The sequence below is a fragment of the Leucopleurus acutus genome, assembly GCF_964270905.1.
Source record: "Leucopleurus acutus genome assembly, chromosome: 16".
Taxonomy (NCBI): Eukaryota; Metazoa; Chordata; class Mammalia; order Artiodactyla; family Delphinidae; genus Leucopleurus; species Leucopleurus acutus.
The window spans coordinates 16507051-16531288 of NC_139158.1; the positions used below are offsets into that span (position 1 = coordinate 16507051).

At 44.4% G+C, this 24238-nt stretch overlaps 1 protein-coding gene across 1 annotated transcript; it reads left to right on the top strand.

The window, feature by feature from the left end:
* Positions 1-1324: 1324 nt before the first annotated feature.
* On the top strand, positions 1325-23991 carry LOC309973322 (eukaryotic translation initiation factor 3 subunit C). Its single transcript, XM_082857509.1, has 21 exons — positions 1325-1360; positions 1497-1636; positions 3043-3108; positions 3215-3404; positions 3790-3915; positions 4104-4158; positions 4291-4400; positions 4801-4928; positions 13013-13172; positions 13309-13412; positions 13874-14015; positions 14205-14330; positions 14463-14556; positions 15391-15581; positions 15821-16045; positions 21250-21613; positions 22974-23133; positions 23225-23290; positions 23377-23464; positions 23563-23725; positions 23824-23991. The coding sequence occupies exons 2-21, from the start codon at positions 1536-1538 to the stop codon at positions 23904-23906; spliced, it is 2742 nt and encodes a 913-aa protein (XP_082713635.1). The 5' UTR covers positions 1325-1360; positions 1497-1535; the 3' UTR covers positions 23907-23991.
* The last annotated feature ends 247 nt before the right edge of the window (positions 23992-24238 follow it).

Genomic DNA, 24238 nt, shown 5'->3' on the forward strand with positions numbered 1-24238 from the left:
TACCTGAATCTATGTTACAGTTCAATAAAAATTTTACTAAAAAAGCCCCCTCCCTGTTAAATCGAAAAATTTCACAATGACTTAGTAAAGGATTAGTAAAAAATAAACAGTTTGGATATGATTTTTCCTTTGCAAATGATCAGGGTCTTGGGAGTAACTAGAAACCACTCTAAAATCAGTAGCTTTACTTTAGTCTGAATTTGCATTTCTTCGTCTTCAGTGACAATGATCTTCAAATCACTCAACCTCCCTTACCCTTTACTCAAGCTTCCTTGGCCATTTCAGTGCATTCCCTTTCTGTTTTGGGAAGTGAAGAGGTTGACTTCAGCATCAGGTGGATCTGTGGGGAGAGAGGGAGGAAGAGAGAAAAGGAGAGAGAAAGAGAAACAGAGAGGAAAAGGGGAGAAAGTGGAGAAAGAGGGGTGACAGGCCAGGATGTGTGGAAAGGCCCTGCCACATTCTAACCCCAATATAACAGCTGTTGAACTTGCCCTGAACTTTCCTGTCTCTAGGATTTTGTTCAGACTGTTTCCTCTACCTAAAGTGGCCTCCTTCTTTCCCATGATCTGCTAAGTCCCAGTTTTCTTTCAGGGGAGCATTGTACCCCCAGTGCTAAACAGTACCAGACATGCAGCAAGTGCTGAATGAATGAAACCACCTTAAAAAATGTAAAACAGTCACATAAGCATTTGTGGAATAGTGAATGAATACTAGCTAATATTTATTATATGCTTATGTTGTGCAAGGCATTGTCCTAAATGCTTCACATATACTAAGCCACTTAATTCTCATAACACCCTATGAAGTAGGTCCTATTATGGTCCTAACCTGGGGAGACTGAATCACAGAGAGGTTAGGAAATCTGACTAGGTTCACACACTAGTAAGTGATGGAGCTGGGATTCGAATACAAAGTCCGATCCGAAGTTTGCTCTAAGCCTGGCTCCAAAACCTTGCAGCTCATCAGCATCGCGTGGGCGCTTTAAGAAAGTAAACTCCTGGCCCTGAAATTCTGATTGCACAGGTGAGGTGTGTGGTTGGTTGGCTGACTGTGAGCAATAACACCCGAGAGCAAAGCGCGGTCGCATCCACGAATCTCGAGACCGCCTCCTCCCAGCCAAGTTTACAGCAGGCCTCACCCTGCCCCCTGCGAGGCGCGAGGGCCACTGGGAGTTGTAGTCGCACGGTACAGTTCGTTGGCGTCTCCCAGAAGTGACGCAAAGATCCCTCCTTCTCCTCGCCGCGTTTCCGCTGCTTCGGCTAAGCGGTGCGATTCTCCCGGAAGTGACGCAAAAGTCCCGCCTTCTCCTCACCGCATTTCCGCTGTTTCGGCTAAGCGGTGTGATTCAGGAGGTCGGGTGGTAAGTACTTCTTTGGCCTTTTGCTTCGGGGAGGGGGACCCGGGTTGGGATACGTGCGGAGACTGTGAGGATGGGGGTCAGGAGGTGGCGGCCCGGGCCCCTTCTCGTGGCCCGTGACTTTCGGGCCTTACCGTAGGTCTGGACGCGCCCGCGGCAGCCGCTCTGCGCCGTCGCCATGTCGCGGTTTTTTACCACCGGTTCGGACAGCGAGTCCGAGTCGTCCCTGTCCGGGGAGGAGCTCGTCACCAAACCTGTCGGGGGTAACTACGGCAAACAGTGAGTGAGGGCCTGGGCCATGGGGACGACTCGGTGGGGTGAGGGTTCGGCAGGCCGCGTATATGGGAGGAAGGCCACGTATATGGGAGGGGAATGGAAATGGGGGCGGTGAGAGCGGGTTCTAAGGATGTTGAGAGTTTAAGGGACCGGAGCAGTGTTGGAGGGACAACCGTAACGCTAAGGGTGCTGTGAATTGTGGGAATCCACCCACCAGGCAAAGGATAGAGTCACAGAGAAAAGGTTTTCCATTGGCTGGGTGTGTTGCATCAGCAAGAAACCCCCAATACTCGCTTGATACCTGGGAGTTCCTTGATCTGGCTCTGAGGTTCTTAAACATCTATTAGTATTTTCCTGTTGTTTATCTCCATGTAAATACTCTTCACCCATCTCTGCAAATTAAAATTCTTTTCTCCCTTTGGAACGTTGTAATGTTTCTCAAACTTCTGTCATACACATGCCACCTTCATTATTTTTGTCACATACCTGTACTTAAGAATATAGATACATACCACTTCAAAGTCTTGTTTCAGCATAAAACTCTTTTTTTTGTTTGTTTGCGGTACGCGGGCCTCTCACTGTTGTGGCCTCTCCCGTTGCGGAGCACAGGCTCCGGACGCGCAGGCTCAGCGGCCATGGCTCACGGGCCCAGCCGCTCCGCAGCATGTGGGATCTTCCCGGACCGGGGCACGAACCCGTGTCCCCTGCATCGGCAGGCGGACTCCCAACCACTGCGCCACCAGGGAAGCCCTAAAACTCATTTTTAAAAGTGAAAAATAGAATCTGTGTATACCCACATGAATATGAAATCATATCTGTGTTACAAGTGGAAAGTCAACATCACTTGCTATAAAATAGGAAATAATTGGAAAAGCTAATAAGATGGAAAGAAAAGAGATATTGTTGCCAGCTGAATGCTGTCTGTGGTCTGGTTTTTAATTATTAAGTAAAAATATCTAGTAATGGAGGTGTCAAAGCCGTTGAGACTCTTTCCTTGCCCTCGGCCTGTCACACTCTGGGAAATACTGCTTTCTAGGACCTAGTTCAAGTACCACCTTTTCCATTCATTCTAGGTAAAGTACCTCTTTTCTCAACTTCTTTTAGTAATTCTTAGTGACTTGTGTCTTCACATAATTTTTTGACACAGTAAATAAGCACTTTTGTTTGTTTATGTTTGAGAGGCTGGAGACAGTCATTTTTTTATTGTGTTACAACATTTGATAAAAGGCTTTACTTGAAGTAAGCTTAAAAGATTGAGTTCTATATGATGAGGCCGTGATGAGGAAGAATAAAACAAGATGAGTGTGGTAGGAATGGGCTACCTGCCCCATCGGAGAAGAAAAAGAGAGATCATTTGGAAAGACTGGAGCTAGGAACAGAGGTTAATGGTCTCTGTTCCTTCCAAATAGGCCATTGTTGCTGAGTGAGGATGAAGAAGATACCAAGAGAGTTGTCAGAAGCGCCAAGGATAAGAGGTGAGGCCATGGGGAGGCGGGGTGATGGGGAGTTTCTGGAGCAGTGGTGGGTTTTCTGGTTGGTGATGGTGGGCATGTACAATGTGGTATTGGGCTCTCAAACCAGGTTTGAGGAACTGACCAACCTTATCCGGACCATCCGTAATGCCATGAAGATTCGGGATGTCACCAAGTGCCTGGAAGAGTTTGAGCTCCTAGGAAAAGCATATGGGAAGGCTAAGAGCATTGTGGACAAGGAAGGTGTCCCCCGGTTCTATATCCGAATCCTGGCTGACCTGGAGGACTATCTTAATGAGGTGTGATTCCTGTGGGTGCAGGGGGATCTAGAAGGGGATTGTGGGCCTGGAGCTTTCTCCTGACCCAGGGATCATGTCTCCTCTGAGTTGTTTGCCAGATATTCAGTATTTCCCAGAACATAAGAAATACGTTCTTATAAACATAAGGAGAGGGACTTTTTTATGTTAAGAATTTTAATTGTATATATTTTTATATTACCTCTTATTTGTGGTTTTGTACTTTTGATACATAAATAAAGCATTGGTAAACAATAAGAGGTATAGATTTTAAGTAGTATAGATGTTTGTAGATAGCAAGACCCAAAAGTTGTGAAGCCTGAAGTTTAGGGAATACTACTTAATCTCAGATCCCTGTTCTCCCTTTCTTCCCTATTCTTTCCTTCAGCTATGGGAAGATAAGGAAGGGAAGAAGAAGATGAACAAGAATAATGCCAAGGCCCTGAGCACCCTGCGCCAGAAGATCCGAAAATACAACCGAGATTTTGAGTCCCATATTACAAATTACAAGCAGGTGAGGGTGCTAGAGGGAGACTTTCTGAACTTTGGGGACAGTGACCCCACGACTGAGACAAAAAAGTATTTGCAAATGGGAGGTGTGTGACTGGAGAAGGAATCATGAGAAAGCTCTGTGGGGTGGAGGAGGTGGGATGGGGTAGTTGGCAGGCATCCTTAGTTATTCTCTCATTTCCTTCTGTCAAGAACCCTGAGCAGTCTGCAGATGAAGATGCTGAGAAGAATGAGGAGGATTCAGAAGGTGAGTGAGGAAAACCCTTAATAGCGAATGGTTAGGAGCTCTAAAATTAAGGGTTTCCTTGGCTTGTTTTCTTGGTTGCCATTTATCTCTTCACTATTCTAACTCTTTTTTTTCTCTCCCCTTTCCCACCAGGCTCTTCAGATGAGGATGAGGATGATGAAGGAGTCAGTGCTTCCACTTTCCTAAAGAAGAAATCAGAAGCTCCTTCTAGCGAGAGTCGGAAGTTCCTCAAAAAGATGGAGGTAAGAGCCAGGGTTACACTGAGGGGTGGTTTGTCTGCTGTGGACCATTCTTGGGTCTCTGGGGAGAAGAAAAGACTCACAGAGCCTTAGGGTTGGGAGGGGTGGGGTTTAGCAGAGTCTGGCCTGGGGACAGATTTCCTCTTCGATTAGAGCACTGAGTGACTTGGAATCTGGAGAACTAGATTCTGGGCCCAGCTCTGCCCCAGGGGAGCTGTGTGTCCCTGGAGCAAGTTAGCACTTCTCTTTGGGTCTTGGTGGTCCAGTCCAGCTCTTAATAATCCTGATTCAGCCACTCTTCTGCTGCTCCGGAGAGTCTCTGAAACATGTGTCAGCAGGGAGAGCAGAGACACGAGTCAGTCTTCCCATCTTGTTTTTTCTGATCATCTTTTTTTTCTCTAAGGATGAAGATGAGGACTCAGAAGATTCAGAAGATGATGAAGATTGGGACACAGGTTCCACATCTTCTGATTCAGATTCAGAGGAGGAAGAAGGGAAACAGACAGTGCTGGCGTCGAGATTCCTTAAAAAGTAAGAAAAGTAATGGTACTTCGGGCTACAGTGGGAGGGGTAGGAAGCTTTTAATCATCTTGAAAGTTGTTGCTCCTGTGGAGTCCTTTTATTTATTTATTTATTTATTTTTCCCATTTCAGTTTTAATTTTTATTTGTCTTTTATTTTTATTTATTTTTACATTAAAAAGTTTTTTTTATTGAAGTATAGTTGCTTTATAATACTATGTGAATTAGGGGTGTACAGTGTAGTGATCCATAACTTTTTAAACTTATTTTTTGTATTATTTTATTTATTTGGCTGTGTTGGGTCTTAGTTGTGGCATGTGGGATCTTCTCTGCAGCATGCGGGATCTTTTGTTGCGGCGCAGAGGCTCTTCATTGAGGCATGGGCTTCTCTCTAGTTGTGGCTTGCAGGCTCAGTAGTTGCGGCACGCGGGCTTAGTTGCCCCACAGCATGTGGGATCTTAGTTCCCCGACCAGGGGTTGAACCCACGTCCCCTGCATCGGAAGGTGTATTCTTAACCACTGGACCACCAGGGAAGTCCCTAGTGATCCATAATTTTTAAAAGTTATACTCCATTTATAGATTAGTTCCTGGTGTTGTACAGTATATCCTTGTAGCTCATTTTATTCCTAGTGGTTTGTACCTCTTAATCCCCTACTCCTATATTGCTCCTCCCCCAATGGAGTCCTTTTAGGTTGTAGAGGCCAACAGAGGGATCTCAGAGTCAAGTATGTTAGTTGGCTAAGATAAAGCTAATGTGTCCTGCAGATGAGATTTGAAGTTTCCAGTGTCCAAATATTTAACCATGACATTACTTGCTGCATGTGGACTGAGTGTTTATCTCTCTTTGATGCTGATTAGCTGTGTGATATTGGATAAGCTCCTTAACCTTTCCAGTCTTCAGTTTTATCTTTTGTAAAATGGAGTGGTACTTGACCCTGTCTCAAGGATACCTGCAAAAATATAGGGAGGTGATACGCCTGGCTCAGCCCGGGACTGGCATGTGGTGTGCCCTCAGTGACAGTAGCTTCTCTTCTCACTCTTCCTGAGAACCTAGCATATAGCATATAGACTGCAGCAAGCCTTCCTGAACTTTACTAGTATCGTCATGGTATGGGGGAGGATTCTGATTTGGATTCTGGTCACAGCCCTTACTACTTTAGTATCTGTCAACTTGGGTGAGTTACTTAGCCTTCTTAGGTCCTAATTTCCTCCTTTGATGTCAAGGTGATACCTATCCCTTTGTGTTCTACAGAAGTCGAGTATCAAGCTCAGTGATAACTGGCAGAAATACTGATGCTCTAAGGGTTGCTTTCCTGCTTTCAAAAGTTGGGGTTATGCAGCTTCAGGAGTTAGTGAGTTCCCTCACACTAGAGGGGTCAGACACAGCCATTTTTTTGAGAAGCGTTTTTCTTTGTGTGCTCCAGGGAACACTGGTCAAATGCAGGGGGAGTATTGTGTATCTGATGTCTTTTTACTCACAACACTTCTGACACCATATGTGTTTTTTTCTCATACCAGCTAGTTCTCCAACTCTCTGGACACCAACTGGGTGTTCAACACTAAGTCAGTTCTGACACTACCCAAAGTTAGCATAGACCCCATGAGACTGCCACCACCTTAGAGGCCAGTTGTAAGTTCCAAGTGTGGCTGCCGTACTTCTGACCAACCGGCTCTAAATTCAGAGAGTTACTACAGTCCCCTCCTCAGATTCGATAATTTGCCAGATCGACCCACAGAACTCAGGAAAGCTCTTTACTTACTATTACCAGCGTATTATAAAGGATACAACTCAGGAACCGCCAAATGGAAGAGATGCATAGGGCAGGGTATGGGAGAAGGGGCATGGAGCTTCAGTGTACTCTCTGAGTTCACCATCCTCCTAGCACTTCAGTGGTTCATCAACCAGGAAGCTCTCCAAATTATCATTTAAGGATTTTTATGGAGGCTTTATTACGTAGCCATGATTGGTTAAATCGTTGGCTGTTGATGATGGGCTCCATTTCCAGTCCCTCTTATCCTCCCCGGTGGTCAGAGGGTGGAGCTATCAGGTCCACCCCTCTAATCATGCTTTGGTCTTTCTGGCAACCAGCCCCCATCCTGAAAGCTTTCTAGAGGCCTGTCAAGGCCTCATTAGAATGAAAGATGCTCCTATTGCTCAGGAAATTCCAAGGGATTTAGGAGCTCTGTGTCAGGAACTGAGGACAAAGACCACATAATTATTTCTTATTACGCCACAGTATCATATTCCCTTCTTGGAGAGTTTACAACCATGTATCAGTTAAGCAAAATAGATCTGTTTAACTTTGTTTCATTAGCTATTTCTTAAATTTGCTTTACTGTGAAACTCATATTTTAAGCCTGCTGACATCCTATAGAACTATCAGCCTTATTATTGGTTCATATCTTTTATATCTTCTTTGTGTTTTTGTCTTTTCAATAATTGTGTATTGAAGTCTCTATTATTTGGACCAGTGTGTGTAGTGTGCACTGCACGTGTGCATTGCACAAAGGCTCCTATCTGAGGGAACAAGTGGGGACTAAGGTTAAACTTAGGACATCATGAGAAAAGAAAACAACAGACCAATATCTTTTATGAATTTAGATTCAAAAATCCTCAGCAAAAACCAGTCCAGCAGGGCTTCCCTGGTGGCGCAGTGGTTGAGAGTCCGCCTGCCGATGCAGGGGACACGGGTTTGTGTCCCGGTCCAGGAAGATCCCACATGCCGTGGAGTGGCTGGGCCCGTGAGCCATGGCCGCTGAGCCTGCGCGTCCGGAGCCTGTGCTCCGCAGTGGGAGAGGCCACAACAGTGAGAGGCCCGCGTACCACAAAAAAAAAAACAACAACAAAAAAACCACTCAGCGAAGTAGGAATAGAAGGGGGCTTCCTCTGCTTGATAATAGGGCATCTTTGAGAACACACATACAGTTGACCCTGGAACAGCATTGGTTTGAACTGCACAGGTCCACTTATACGCAGACGTTTTTCAGTAAATGCATGCTGTAGTACCACAGGTCCATGGTTGGTTGAATCTTCAGATGCAGAGGACTAACTGTAGAGTCACATGCGGATTTTTGACAGGGGATTGCCACCCCATCCCCATGTCGTATCCCACGTCGATCATGGGTCAACTGTATATCTTTTCCTGTCCTTTTATTTTGTACTTTACCATGGTGTATGTTTAGGGATGTCTCTTACAAACCCAGCTCGGTTTTTTTTCTTTTTCATCTTATGATCATTGCTGGTTTTTTTCTGTTTTCAATTGTGCCACTTATAAAATTTACTGTTAATCATTTTTTAAGTGTCCAATTCAGTGTCATTGAGTGCGTTCACTCGGTTGTGCAACCACCACCACTGTCTCCAAAACTTGATCTCTGCTTTTTAATCTATGCAGGTTAATTTACATTTATTGTGATTATAAATGTATTTTGTCTTGTTCTTGCTCTCTTATTAATGTGCTTCCTATTTATCCTCTTCCTATTTTTAACTTCCTTGTTTTAACATAAATTTATTTATTTATTTTTGCGTTGGGTCTTCGTTGCTGCGCATGGGCTGTCTCTAGTAGCAGCAAGCGGGGGCTGTTCGTTGCAGTGCATGGGCTCTCATTGTGGTGCCTTCTCTTTTTTTTTTAATTTAATTTTTTTTTATACAACAGGTTCTTATTATCTATTTTATACATATTGCTGTATATATTGTCAATTCCAATCTTCCGTGTTGGCGTCTCTAGTTTCAGAGCATGGGCTCTAGGCATATGGGCTTCAGTAGTTGTGGCACGTGGGCTCAGTAGTTGTGGCTCGCGGGCTCTAGAGTGCAGGCTCAGTAGTTGTGGCCCACGGGCTCAGTTGTTCCGCGGCACATGGGATCTTCCCAGACAAGGGCTCAAACCCGTATCCTTTGCATTGGTAGGTGGGTTCTTAACCAGTGCGCCACCAGGGAAGCCCACCTCACATATTTAAAGTTAGCAATTTGATAAGTTGTTACATGTTTATACTCATGAAACCATCACTACAATCAGAGTAAATAAAATCCATCACTCCTAAAAATTGCTTCATGCCCCTTTGTAAACCTTCTCTCCTGCCCCACTTCTCTTTGCCCTTTCTGTGGTCAACTGCTGATTTGCTTTCTATCACTAGATAAGTTGGCAGTTTTTAGAGTTTTATAGAAATGGATTCATACAGTATATAATTTGGTTGGGAGAGATTTGGCTTTCAGAATAATTATTTTAAGATTAATCCTATCTTTATTATTTTTACTATAGAGATTACCCTTGATAGTCTAAAATTAGATTTAGTTAAAATGTCAAGTGTCAGAGGTTGGGTTAACCATGGGATCCTCAAAGGCCTTATTGACATTAAGCGTTTGTGGCTTTGTAGTGTCAAAGAATAATCCAGAGACACTATTTTACTTGTATAACAAGGTAGACCAACTTTTAAGATCGATTTCCAACCAAGACAAAAAAAGAATTTGATAAGAGAAAGAGGAATAAAGAGAGAGGGAAAAACCACAGGCAGTGGTGGGAACATTGAATTTTGTTTGCACATTTTTGTGTGTGTAAACTCATTAGCTATCTAAGCTAGCCAAGGTTAGTTTCAGTTGTTAATGGATTATCTAGAAACATGACAGGCTGTCCCTATAATGTCTGCCAGCATCCTTTTTCAGCATCTCCATATTAAACCAGTCTATACCCTTCGTCTCGTCAGAATTTCTCAGCTTTCATCTTTTGGTCAAAACAAGCACGTAACGGAACACATTTAATCTCAAGAGCTTCAATTTCTTTGATGTGGGATAATAAGGTTGTCTAGCAACATTTAAGAACCTGGATATTAGATAGTGGGTTTGGGCAGAAAATATGAGGATAGTCACAGATACAGTAAAACATTTAGGACCTTTATTTAATTTTCTAATCAGGCTAAGCCTATCTGGGAGAATGTCTTTAAGAATCACTTCAGTGAACTTTTAATCAAGTGGCTTTTTTCTTAATTGATTTGTTTTTTCCAAAGTATTCATCCAGGTTCAATAAGATGTTATTTATTGCACATCTTTATTTATTAGCCTTGACTGACCAGTATTTGAGATCAGTTTTATTTAGGGTTGATTATTGTTTTAATTTTTAGCTGAGCCACGTGGCTTATGGAATCTTTGTTCCCTGATCAGGGATTAAACCTGTGCCCTCGGCAGTGAAAGCTTAGAGTCCTAACCACTGGACTGTCAGGGAATTCCCTATTTAAGGTTAATTCTTAGCTAAGGAATTTGTTAGTTTGGGGCTAAAATGTTTAAATTATTTGTTATTTTGGACCATACTAGAGGTAAATTACAGATCACATATTCGTGTTTCTGAATTTGTAGTTGGGGTAGGAATTCTTAAGTACAAACTGATGAAATCTAGTATCTTGGACCCCTTCTCATAAGTTGCCATGTTGGAGTCTTAATCAAATGTGGATATTGGTTTGCAACCGTGGGAGCTCCCTGGTAAAATCTGAAACTATCCCCATGCACAGAGGACAAGGAAAGACCGAAGAAAGAGGCAGACCACTCCGGATTGGTAGGTGGCAGGTGTAATAAGCAAGGGAACTTAAATACAGGGTTTATCTTCGGTGGCCTCAAGATGAGTAGATCTCTGCACCTGTCTTCCAGAATCTTAAGAGTTTATGTAGAGGCTATAATAGAGCTCAGTCACATATTCAGATCAGATGGTCTCAACACATTGCTCTCAAGGCTGCATCCTAAGCCTCTCAAGGCTCCTAAGGTGGGAACCGTGAGCAGAACGTACATTCCAAGGACAGAGGAGGGAGTAAGGAGCCTCCAATACCCTGGGTCCAGTTCTTGGGTCAACCCATGGTCACATCCTGTCAATGACCTCTTCCAATAGTGAGCAACCAAGATTTTTACTGTGAAACTTGGATAATGATGAACTAATACAGAAGACGTTAAAAGAGGAGGAATACACAGAAAACGTTTGTTGTCTCAATTATGAATCCTAATCTGAAGGGTTTTGGAGGACGTTGTCTACATCTGATATGGTTGCCCTGTGGAATCTCTCCGAGATGCTATCTGCTTCTAAGAGCTACCTGGCTTCTGGAGTCCTTTTTAAAAGTGAACCTCAGGATAGATCTCTGGTGGGACTGGATCTCCAAGTTGTTAGGATCCTAAGGAAGAGTGTATGTCTAGGGCCTCTAGATCATAGTTGTGGTTAAGAGGGTGTGGAATGGTCCTTTTCAGTGTAGTTTTAGGACTAACTTCTATTGGTGTCTCTTAATGTCTTCAGCTTCTTAGCTGTGTAAAGGTGGAGGTGTATTTGGTGATGTCCCTCTAGCTGAGAGCATAAATGTCAGTTTTCTGATCGATTCTAACAAGATGTGAATATACCAAGGTATAATCTGTCATAGGGGAGAGATCAAGTCAAGTTTTAGGTCTTTCAGTTAGAATTTCATAGGGTGAGAGTTTGTGTTTTTGAGGTGTGAATCACAATATCCTGAGGGCTTCGAGTAAAACTTTAGGCCAAGGATAATTAAGTTCTTTTGAAGTTTAGACAGCATTGATTTTTAAATAGCATGAAGTCCTGTGATCTCAGAGCTTTGGGGCTGGATGATGCAGACCAAGCAGTTTCAGCTTAATGAACATACTTCACGTATTTGCAAAGGATTTTACCTATGAAATGAGTTTTTATCATTACAGAGTATTGCATTAGTACAGGAGGAAAAACCATTAAGCTTCTATTGAGTTATGGCATAGGGAGTTCCCTGGTGGTCTAGTGGTTGGGATTCGGCACTGCCATCGCCCGGGTTCCATTCCTGGTTGGAGAACTGAGATCCCACAAGTATCCCACAAGACACGTGGCATGGCCTCCCCCCCAAAAAAAATTATGGCATAAATCTTTTGGCAAGGGCAAGTTTTAATCCAACTGGCAAATTTATAAACTATTACTAAAGCATATTCAAACCTTTTAAGCAGTTAAAATGAAATTTATTTATAAACGTTTAAATGATGTTTTAATTATAGATAACTTGAATGTTTGTTCAAGTCTTTCTGGAGAGACTTTTTCCTCAGTATCTTTTAAAGTTTGAAATAATTTTTCCCTGTCATTTGGTTAAATTTCATTATATAAATATTAAAGTCTGGAAATGGTTTCAGACATCAAATAGCTTAAGTCCACTTTGAGGTAGCCAGTGATCTTTTTCTTTTTTGTTGGGGACATTTTGTTGTATTGAACAGTGTTTTTTAAATTCAGAATTTATATTAATAATTGTCATAAGAGGGGAAAGAAAGGCAAGGAAAAGCAGCCAGTCTGGGAACCGCAAAAATTTTTTTGCTCTTTTTTTTTTTCTAAGCACTGATTTTAAACTGATAAATCAGTTGGTGATAAAAAGATTCGTCTGGGGACTTCCCTGGTGGTACAGTGGTCAAGAATCTCCCTGCCAATGCAGGGACACAGGTTCAAGCCCTGGTCCAGGAAGATCCCACATGCCGTGGAGCAACTAAGCATGTGCACCACAACTACTGAGCCTGCGCTCTAGAGTCTGGAGCCACAACGCCTGGAGCCCGTGCTCCTCAATAAGAGAAGCCACCGCAGTGAGAAGATGGCGCACTGCAACAAAGAGTAGCCCCCACTAGCCGCAGCTAGAGAGGACCCATGCACAACAACAAAGACCCAACGCAGCCCTAACTAACTAACTAAATAAATAGATTTATTTATTAAAAAAAAAAAGATTAGTCTGGACAGAGCAACTAGTACCAAAGGACAACTGTGTTGCTTTTGGATTCTTTGGAAAACCTTAGAGCTTAGTTGTGGAGCAACATGACAGGCTGATTTCTGTGTCTGTAGCAGCCTGGTTAGCACCCCCGTCTTATTAAACTAGGCCATACTCTTTCCTTCATATGAGTTGCTTAGTGTAATATGGTAACAGACCTTGGTAAGTGGTCTGGCAGATTCAAATGCTTAGTGGTCCTTGCTTTGGTTATGGTTACAGTTATCCATAGGTCATTCTTGTAGAGTGTAACTTGGACCCAGGAATAGAAAAAGAGGAATTTTGTTGGGGGAAGAAGCCTCAAGGTGGAGAGGGGGCTGATCTTTCATCTTCTCCTGTGTCTCTTGGCAGGGCCCCCACCACAGAGGAGGACAAGAAGGCAGCTGAGAAGAAACGGGAGGACAAAGCCAAGAAGAAGCACGATAGGAAATCCAAGCGCCTGGATGAGGAGGAGGAAGACAATGAAGGCGGAGAGTGGGAAAGGGTCCGGGGTGGAGTGCCCCTGGTTAAGGTGAGGATTTTAGAACGAAAAGGAATTGGGAAACAGTTTGGGAGAGCATGCAGGTACCCTCCTGGTCGAATTCGGGAGAACAATTAAGGCAAGAATAGGTTTCTGTCTGCCTGCATATAACTTGTGTGTTACCTAGGAGAAGCCAAAAATGTTTGCCAAGGGAACTGAGATCACCCACGCTGTTGTCATCAAGAAACTGAATGAGATCCTACAGGCACGAGGCAAGAAGGGAACTGATCGGTAAGATTCGTGGGCCTGGGCTGTGTCATTACAGGGTGAAAGCTCATTTTCTCTTAAGACACGGGGTGGAGGTTGGTAGGGAAAGTGCTATTTTGGGAAGATCTGTGTGTGGCTACAGTAGAAGGAATGATGTACTTGGACTACACCAGTCTGTTTTTTGCTGTTTACATTCTGTTTGACCTTAGATCAATCACTTAACCTTTGGGGGCTGTTTTCCCATCTGTAAAATGGGAATAATACTCTTCTTTAGTTATTCAGTGACTAAAGAGGATGTTAGATTGTTAGCATTATTGCTATTTCTGTTTGGAATTTATGAGAGAGAAGCAAGTATACAGATGGTGAGGCTAGGGGTGGGTATTGAGAATGAGGCCGCCTTTCTTGTCTGAAGAGGGTGTGCTCTATGACAGGATAAGACTTTTTTATTTGTTTCCTGTGCCTCACCCAATTCTATACCCCTCCAGTGCAGCCCAGATTGAGCTGCTACAGCTGCTGGTTCAGATTGCTTCTGAAAACAACCTGGGAGAGGGTGTCATCGTCAAGATCAAGTTCAATATCATCGCCTCTCTTTATGACTACAACCCCAACCTGGCCACATACATGAAGGTGAGAACAATAACGAGCATCCCACGGCGGAGCTGGTGGGTCATGGGAAGGTGGCTAGTGACTCAAGACTCAAGGACTGTTGGAGCAGTCTTGGTGGTTGAAGGCCCGAGGATTCCTGGTGTAGGGCTCTTGGGAGGCATCTCCTTGTTCCACCTTCACACCTCTGACTGCTGTCTGATCTCTTGGCAGCCTGAGATGTGGCAGAAGTGTCTGGACTGCATCAATGAGCTGATGGATATCCTGTTTGCAAACCCCAACATCTTTGTTGGAGAGAACATTCTGGAAGAGAGTGAGAACCTGCAAAACGCTGACCAGGTAAAGAGGGGATTCGGCAGGCTATTTGGAAGTGTGTGTTGTCTGCTTTGGGAAGGCTTGTTGGAGACAGAAGGGTTGAAGTCTAGGACTGGAATCTGGGCTAATTTATTTCCTCCTTTGCCTTCTGTTCAGCCGCTGCGTGTCCGTGGCTGTATCCTAACTCTGGTGGAACGAATGGATGAAGAATTTACCAAGATAATGCAAAACACTGATCCTCACTCCCAAGGTGAGCCCGAGCAAGCATGGGCATCAGTGAGAGGAAAAGTGCAGGGATTAAAATGAAGGATTATACTAAGTGAGAATGTTCGGAAAGCCAGCCCTTCCTCACCCCAGCGTTCATACCACAGGGCCTCTTTAAGATACTGGACCCCACTCCCGTAGCTTCTGATTCAATAGGTCTGGGTGAGATCTCACACTTTGCATTTCTAACATGTTCCTAAGTGATGGTGCTGTCTGCTACTTTGAGAACTGTTGGGGTATAATGATCTCTGTCCACTTGGCTTGTTTAGCTTGTACGCCTTAAGCATTAGAATGGGGAAATGCAGGACATTTACACAGTAAAATGTGAGTGTCCACATGTGTCCACCAAGTCAAAGGTATTATTGATGCACAAGACAGCTTGGGGCCTTCATGCTCATGGAGGTTACACTTGGCTGCTGAAGCAAGGCAGCTCTACAAAAAAATGAGCGAGTCAGTTGTAGATAATGTAAAGTGTGAATTAGAAATTCAGATCGGGACATGTGACAGGATGTCTGGAGTGGTGGCTGCTTTAGATAATGGTTGAAGAAGCATCTGTAGGTAGGGCACATTTGAGGTGAGAGCCGAATGAGAAGGAGGAGGAGGAGTTAATCGGGAGGAATTAGCAGAAGAGAGTGCCTGACAGCAGTGGAGAGTGAGCTTGACATGTCCCAGGAGAGGATGGTATTTTTAGGGCACAGTGGGTTAGACTTTCCTGATGGGTACAGAAAACACATGCAGAGGTAATTGGATTGATGAGGGACATATGATTGGGAAAGCCTGGGTGCCTGGCTAAGCTGAGGGTGGGTGCTCTCCCTGCCAGAGTACGTGGAGCACCTGAAGGACGAGGCACAGGTGTGCACCATCATTGAGCGTGTGCAGCGCTACCTGGAGGAGAAGGGCACCACTGACGAGATCTGTCGCATCTACTTGAGGCGCATCCTCCACACCTACTACAAGTTTGATTACAAGGCCCATCAGCGGCAGCTTACCCCCCCTGAGGGCTCCTCAAAGGTAAGTGCTTGGCCACCATGTCAGAGGGGAGAGGGGTGTGTCCATTGGTTCTGCATGTCTTTCAGGACTTCATGGCAGATCTTCTATTCCCTGGGGACTGTCTGTGGTGGAGCAGAGGGACTAGGAAGAGGCTGGATGGCGTCTCGTCTTTGGTTGCTGAAGGCTGAGCCATTTACAACCATTGTCCTTGACGTATTTCCTCCTCCAACGATATCTCCCCCTACCCCCTACCCCTCCAGTCAGAGCAAGACCAGGCTGAAAATGAGGGCGAGGACTCAGCTGTGCTAATGGAGAGACTGTGCAAGTACATCTATGCCAAGGACCGCACAGACCGAATCCGCACATGCGCCATCCTCTGCCATATCTACCATCATGCTCTGCACTCCCGCTGGTACCAGGCCCGTGACCTCATGCTCATGAGCCACCTACAAGACAACATTCAGCACGCGGACCCGCCAGTACAGGTAGGATGGGAAGGAGGCGCTGTGGCGCTCGTGGCAAAGGGAAGACCAGGCCAGGCCCCCTGTCCACTCTGTTCAGGCAAAGTGGCTCAGGCAGATTAGCCGCCTGTCTGGCTAATGCACATACAGGGAGACACTTGGTCCTTCCCGAGTGCGAGCATTCTTTGATTCTCCTACATGTTAACATAGAGTTCTCTGGGATAGGATTTGGGTTCAACTAACATTTATTATAACTACTGTGTGTCTGGTTTGGAACAAACATTAGGAGATCATCTTACTTAAAAAGATGAAAAAGCGTTTAAGCAGTTAAACTGAGAAGGACAAGGACCCAAATACAGTGTGATGTGTGAAACATAAAATTTTGTGTGTGGCAGCATTGTGAGGACATTTTCATGTAGGAGTATTACAGTTGTGTCTAGGTATAGATCCTATAAATGTGTGTTTAGAACAATTGTGAGGTATTTATGTGTAAAACATGTGGTGAGCCTGTCTGGTGGTGCTTTTTGAATAGCACACCTATTTTTTATTCCATTGTATGAATTTATCACAGGTTCTTGATATTTCTCCTGATACCTGATCAACCAGTTTGGGGTATTATAAATGAAGCTCTTGTGATTTATGTATAAGTTTGTGTGGATGTATGGTTTCTCTCGGGTAAATACTTAAGAGTGGAATTGCTGCATCATAGTGTAGGTGTATGTCCAGTTTTATAAGAAGCTCAAAAATGGGACTTCCCTGGTTGTTCAGTGGTTAAGAATCTACCTGCCAATGCAGGGGACACGGGTTCGAGCCCTGGTCCGGGAAGATCCCACATGCCACAGAGCAACTAGCCCACAACTACTGAGCCTGTGCTCTAGATCTAGAGCCTGCAAGCCACAGCTACTGAACCCCCGCTCAGTACTGAGTACTCTGCTCAACAAAGAGTAGCCCTAGCTCGCTGCAACTAGAGAAAGCTTGTGCGCATCAGTGAAGACCCAAGGCAGCCAAAAGTAAATAAATTTATTAAAAAAAAAAGAAACTCAGAAATGGTTGTACCATTTTTCACTTCTGCTTTGTCAATATTTAGTGTTGTTGGTCTTCTTAATTTTGGCCATCATGGTTGTTGTCTAACGGTATCTCAATGTGGGGTTAGTTTGTATTTCCCTGATAACTATTGAAATTGACTACTTTTTAAATGTTTATTGGCCCTTTATATATCTTCTTTTGTGAGATGTCTGGTCAACTTTTGCCCCCCCCCTTTTTTTAAAGATTGGATTATTCATCTTTTTATTATTGAGTTGTAGGAAATCTTTATATATCCTGGTTACCAGTCCTTTGTCAGATAAATGCTTTACAATTTTTTTCCAGTGTGTGGTTTGCCTATTCATTTTCTTAACCATGTGTTTTGATGTATATTCTAATATATCAGTTTTATCTCTTTTGGTTATTTTCTGGGTCCTATCTAAAGAAACTTTTTCCTACTTGCAATTCATAAAGATATTCTTTTTGTATTTTTAGAGTTTGGAAGTTCTTGTGGTTTTAGCTTTCACATTTAGGTCTATGTTTTCTGCATATGGTGTGAAGTCAGGGTCAGAGACGTTCTTTCCCCATTATATTGCTTTGGTGCCTTTGTGGAAAACCACATGAAAAACCAACCACATGACCCTATAAATGTATTTCTGGGCTCTCTATTCTATTCCATTCATTCATCTTTTTGTCCTTCCTTACGCCAGTTCCACACTGTCTCGATAGCTGTGCCTTTAGGGTTAAGTCTTTTTTTTTAATTAATTAATTTATTTATTTATGGCTGTGTTGGGTCTTCGTTGCTTCGCCCAGGCTTTCTCTAGTTGCGGCAAGCAGGGGCTGCTCTTCGTTGCGGTGCGTGGGTTTCTCATTGCAGTGGCTTCTCTTGTTGCGGAGCGTGGGCTCTAGGCACACAGGCTTCAGTACTTGTGGTACTCGGGCTCAATAGTTGTGTCTTGCAGGCTCTAGAGCGCAGGCTCAGTAGTTGTAGCGTATGGGCTTAGTTGCTCCACGGCATGTGGGATCTTCCCGGACCAGGGCTCAAACCCATGTCTCTTGCATTGGCAGGCGGATTCTTAACCACTGCGCCACAAGGGAAGTCCCTAGGGTAAGTCTTGAAGTCAGGTAGTATGACTCCTCCAACTTTGTTGTTTTTTAAGAATAGGTGGAATGTTCTGCGACATTTGCATTTCCACATAAATTTCAAAATCAGCTCGTCAATTTGTGCAAAAGTGCCTGCTGGGATTATATTGAATCTGTAAATCAGTTTTGGGAGAACTGACACCTTAACAACTTTGAACCTGTTGATCTTGTGTGTTATTCTTCGTTTAATTTCTTCAGTTTCTCTCTGCAGAGGTAATATACATCTTTTAAAAAATTATTCCTGAGAATTGTACGATTTTTGATGCTATCGTAAATGCAATTTTTTAATTTAATTTAATTTTTTATTTTGTCCACATGGCTGGTGGAATCTCAATTCCTCAACCAAGGGTTGAACCTGGGCCACGGCAGAGAAAACACTGAATCCTAACCACTAGACCACCAGGGAACTCCTGTTAATTTCATTTTTAAATTGTTAACTACCAGTATCTAAAAATAGAGTTAATTTTCTTACATTGGCCTTGGATCCTGCCATTTTGCTAAATTCAGTTTTAGTCTGGCCTTCTGTCCTGTGTATTTGCGGATTCAACCAAGTGCAGATTGAAGATATTTGGGGGGAGGGGGAGGGATTCCAGAAAGTTCCCCCCAAAAAACCAAAATTTGCCTTGTTTGGTAACTATTTACATAGCACTTACATTGTATTAGGTGTTACAAGTAATCTACAGATGATTTAAATTACATGGGAGGACGTACCGTAAGTTATATTCAAATACTATTCCATTTCATGTAAGAGACTTGAGCATCTGCAGATTTTGGTATCCATGGAGGGTCCAGGAACCAATCCCCCATGGATACTGAGGGACAGCTGTATTGGGTCTCTGAAACTTTTCTTTCTTTTTTGTTTTTTGCCATATTGTAATGACTCAAATCTCTAATACTTAGTGCTGAATAGAAGTGAGAGCAGACATCTTGCCTCCTTCCCAGTATCAGCAGGGAAGCAGTGAACATTTCACCATTAAGAAGAATGTTACCTATTTTTATAGATAGTATTTTTGTAGATTTTCTCAGATTGATGGAGTTCTCTTCTGATCCTAGTTGGCTGGGAATTTTTGTCCTTAATAGGTGTTGAATTTTGTCAAAATCTTTTTCTGCATCTATTGAAATAATGCATAGTTATTTCTCCATTATTCTGTTTATATGGTGAATAACCGTGATTTTAGATTTTTATATCAGGCTTTCATTCCTGTGATAACATCCTACTTGGTCAATGGTATATTATCTTTTATGTATTGCTGGATTTTGCTTGCTGGTATTTTTTTAAGGCTCTTTGTATCTAAGTTCATGACCGGTATTGACCTCTATATTTTTGTTGTCAGTAAAGACTTGGTCTTTCCCCCCCACGAAAATCCGTACTACCTACAATCTTCCCTATCTTAATTATTGACAAGTCCATCTTTTCAGTTGCCTAGGCCCAGAAGCCTTGAATTCATCTTTGATTCTTGTTTTTCTCTCACATTGATTCCCCACCCATTTGTGTTGAAAATCCCTATCTGACCACTTATTATCACTTCCACCGCCACCCTTTGGTCTAAGCCACCATCATGTTCCCGGTCTCTCTCTCTCTGCTTCTGCCCTTATATCCCTTCAGGCTGTTCTTTTTTTTTCTTTTTTTTTTAATGTTTATTCCTTTTACTTTTTTAATTAATTTATTTTTGGCTGCATTGGGTCTCCATTGCTGCACGCGGGCTTTCTCTAGTTGCGGCGAGTGGGGGCTGCTCTTCATTGCAGTGCGCGGGCTTCTCATTGCAGTGGCTTCTCTTTGTACGGAGCACGGGCTCTAGGGCGCACCGGCTTTAGTAGTTGCGGCGCGTGGGCTTAGTTGCTCCACGGCATGTGGGATCTTTCCGGACCAGGGATCGAACCCATGTCCTCTGCATTGGCAGGTGGATTCTTAACCACTGTGCCACCAGGGAAGCCCCTTCAGGCTTTGCTTAATGCAGCAGCCAGAATAACCCTGTTAATAAAGTCAAATTATGTCACTTATTTGCTCAAAAGCTTCCTGTGGTTTCCCATCTTTAAATCTTTTTTTTTTTTTTTTTTTTTTTGCGGTACACGGGCCTCTCACTGTTGTGGCCTCTCCCATTGCGGAGCACAGGCTCCGGACGCGCAGGCTCAGCAGCCATGGCTCACGGGCCTTGCCGCTCCGCAGCATGTGGGATCTTCCCGGACCAGGGCACGAACCCGTGTCCCCTGCATCGGCAGGCGGACTCTCAACCACTGCGCCACCAGGGAAGCCCCATCTTAAAATCTTTAACATGGTTTACAACGCCCTGTGCTTGCCCAGCCTCCAGTTTCTGATCACATCTTTTACCAGCTCTAGCCATAGTGCATTCCTTGTCCTTGAATACATCTGGCATAGGGCTTTTGCACTTACTTTTCATTTTTCCTAGAATATTGTTCTTCTTCCAGAGATCTGCATGACTTGCTCTTTCTTTTTCTGTTAGGTCTTTATTTATTAATTTTTTAAAAAATTTAATTTATTTATTTTTGGCTGCATTGGGTTTTCGTTGTGGTGCGCGGGCTTCTCACTGCAGTGGCTTCTCTTGTTGCAGAGCCCAGGCTCTAAGCCCATGGGCTTCAATAGTTGTGGCCCGCGGGGTCTAGAGTACAGGCTCAGTAGTTGTGGTGCACAGGCTTAGTTGCCCCACGGCATGTGGGATCTCCCCGGACCAGGGATCGAACCCGTGTCCCCTGCATTGGCAGGCGGATTCTTAACCACTGCGCCACCAGGGAAGCCCAGGTCTTTATGTTTTAAACATCCCCTTCAAAATGAGGCCTTCCCTAGTTATCCTACATAAAATTGCGAGTTCCCACCACTTCTGCCACCACTCAGACTCCCTTCTTAACTCCCTCGTCTACTTTATTTTTCTCCTTAGCTTGGGTCACCACCTGCATATTATGCTTATTTTGTCCTCCACACCCCTGTCCCTAGAGTGTAAGCTCCATGGAAGGGGAGGAACTGGTCTATTTAGTTCTCTGTCCTAACCCTGTGAAAGACTTGCCTTGTGGCTATCACCTCTGAGTTCATTGCCCTTCGCTCTTAGATCCTGTACAACCGCACCATGGTGCAGCTGGGCATCTGTGCCTTCCGCCAAGGCCTGACCAAGGATGCTCACAACGCCCTGCTGGACATCCAGTCAAGCGGCCGGGCCAAGGAGCTTCTGGGCCAGGGCCTGCTGCTGCGCAGCCTGCAAGAGCGCAACCAGGAGCAGGAGAAGGTGGAGCGGCGCCGGCAGGTGCCCTTCCACCTGCACATAAATCTGGAGCTGCTGGAGTGTGTTTACCTGGTGTCGGCCATGCTCCTGGAGATCCCCTACATGGCCGCCCATGAGAGTGACGCCCGCCGACGCATGATCAGCAAGCAGTTCCATCACCAGCTGCGGGTGGGCGAGCGGCAGCCCTTGCTGGGTGAGTGTGTGGCTCTGTAGTGCAGCAGACTTTGCTTGTAATCAAAGGATTAAGAGAAGATAAAGGGAGTAAACTTTCCCACAAGATGATTCCATTTGACTTAATGGCATCTCCGTGTATGGCCTAAAAGCATCATTTTTACTAAGTAGTCTCCATGGTCTCTTACCATAGGACACGTTGTCTTAGCTTACAAATTAAGCTCCCTGCTTTCTGTCATTTTCCCCTTCAGTCTGTATTTGTCAGTAGTATCTTTCTACCAAGTGTATGATGTTATACACCCCCAGCACCTTCAGAAGTTCTTCATTGCCTGTAGAATAAAGTCCAGCCGCCTCAGTCACTAAGTTAAAAGTCTCCATGACCTGATTCCAACGATATTTTTAATTTAGGATAAACTTATATAATACTTTTTTCTGCCTGGCCTGAAGTGTTTTATAAATAATAATAATTCATTTATTCTTCATTAGTCATAACCCTATGAAGATACTATTATGACCCCCTTTTTCCTGATTAAGAAACTGAGGCACAAAAGTTAAGTGACTTTACCCAGGGTTAACACAGTTGGTATGTGTCTCTCTGACCTTTTTCTCTTTTTCCCTTTCATCCATATTATTTTTTAGCTAACTAACTGGACCCTTGGCATTCAAGAATCTAACATTGGCTTCTTTGAGCATTTTAGAGATCTGATCATTCATTCCAGAGGTTGAGTGAGTTGTGATTTCACTGGGAAAGGAATTTGAATTGCACCCTTCCTGTAAGGCTGGTGCATGGAAGGACTTGGCAACTGAGCCAAGCTTACTGTGCATAGCCACGTCCCTCTACAGATTTGTCCTCTACTGGTTGTGTGTATGGTCATATTAAGTGCAGGCGCACTTCAGGCAAATTATGTTTGGGCTATGTAGTGATGCTTTACTTTGTTTTGTTTTAATTGGAAAATTGCCAGTGAAAATCTGTATGTCCAGCATCTCTTAGGGCTTCTTGGTTCACATTCCCCGCCTCTCTACTACTGCCTGCAGTGGATGTTAGACATTTTCTTTAGGTCAGTGAACCTTGTAAGAATCTGATAAAAGCTGTGGACCCTTTCCTAGGAGAATGTGCGTAAGAGTACACACAGCAATTTGTCAGCATTTTCAAGGAGTTCACCAATCCCCTGAGGCACATCATAGACTAAGTCTAAATGTAAATACAGTTATTCTGATATTAAGTGACTTATACAGTCACATGGCTACTTAATGGAGAGCTGGGAGAGTCTCAGTCCAGTTGTTTGCTCTCCTAGCCTGGGTTCCTCCTTAAATAGTGCTTGTTGGGGAAGGAGCCCTCATCCCAAGGTTCCCTAGGCCCTCCCTCATTCCCAACCTTTCAGGTCCCCCCGAGTCAATGAGGGAACACGTGGTCGCTGCCTCCAAGGCCATGAAGATGGGTGACTGGAAGACCTGCCACAGTTTTATCATCAACGAGAAGATGAATGGCAAAGTGTGGGACCTTTTCCCGGAGGCTGACAAAGTCCGAAGCATGCTGGTTAGGTGAGCAGAGAACAAGACCCTAGTGGGTGGGGAAGAAAAGACTTGGTCTCCTTCACTGAAGATCTGCCCCTTTTCTCCCTTCTCCCCACAGGAAGATCCAGGAAGAGTCACTGCGGACCTACCTCTTCACCTACAGCAGTGTCTATGACTCCATCAGGTAGGATGGGCCCTGAGGAGGCACAGGAGCCCCAGCTTTGTGGTCGAGGGTCCTAATTGCTCCCTGCTCTTGGCCTTTGTCCCCAGCATGGAGACACTGTCTGACATGTTTGAACTGGACCTGCCCACTGTGCACTCCATCATCAGCAAGATGATCATTAACGAGGAGTTGATGGTAAGGGCCATCAACATGGGCACATGGGCAGGTGGAGTCATGGAGAGATTGGAGTACAGGAGACTGATCTGTCCCTTCCTCCGCCTCACTTTTGTCAGGCCTCCCTGGACCAGCCGACACAGACAGTGGTGATGCACCGCACTGAGCCCACTGCCCAGCAGAACCTGGCACTGCAGCTTGCCGAGAAGCTGGGCAGCCTGGTGGAAAACAATGAGCGGGTGTTTGACCACAAGCAGGGTACCTATGGTGGCTACTTCCGAGGTGAGTGCTTCCATCCCCTCTGCACTCCCAGGGTCCTGGCCCCCTTACTGCCTCTCCCTTGGCATTCACCCCCTCCCCTCCCCATCTCTCTCCTGCAGACCAGAAGGATGGCTACCGCAAAAATGAGGGCTACATGCGCCGGGGTGGCTATCGCCAGCAGCAGTCTCAGACGGCCTACTGATTGCTTGACTTCAGTCCCCAGTGCCCTAAACCATTCAGCGTTTAGGTCCAGCCACACCCCAGTCATTAAAGGTCTATTTAGAGTTGCTGCAGTTCTGCCTGTCTGTGTGTTGCCAGAGGTGTGTTGGACACATTTATTTCCTAATTATATTTCTAAGCTTCTGTCCCATGACAGGCACAAGGCTCAGGATGCAGGGATGACTTGCACGTATCCCTGACTTCAAAGAGCTTGCTGCTCTTTGACATTTGACTGGAAAATTGTAATAACATGTGATAAGTTATAACAGGCATTTTTTAAAAACGTGGTGGGTATATTGAATAGGATGTGATTAT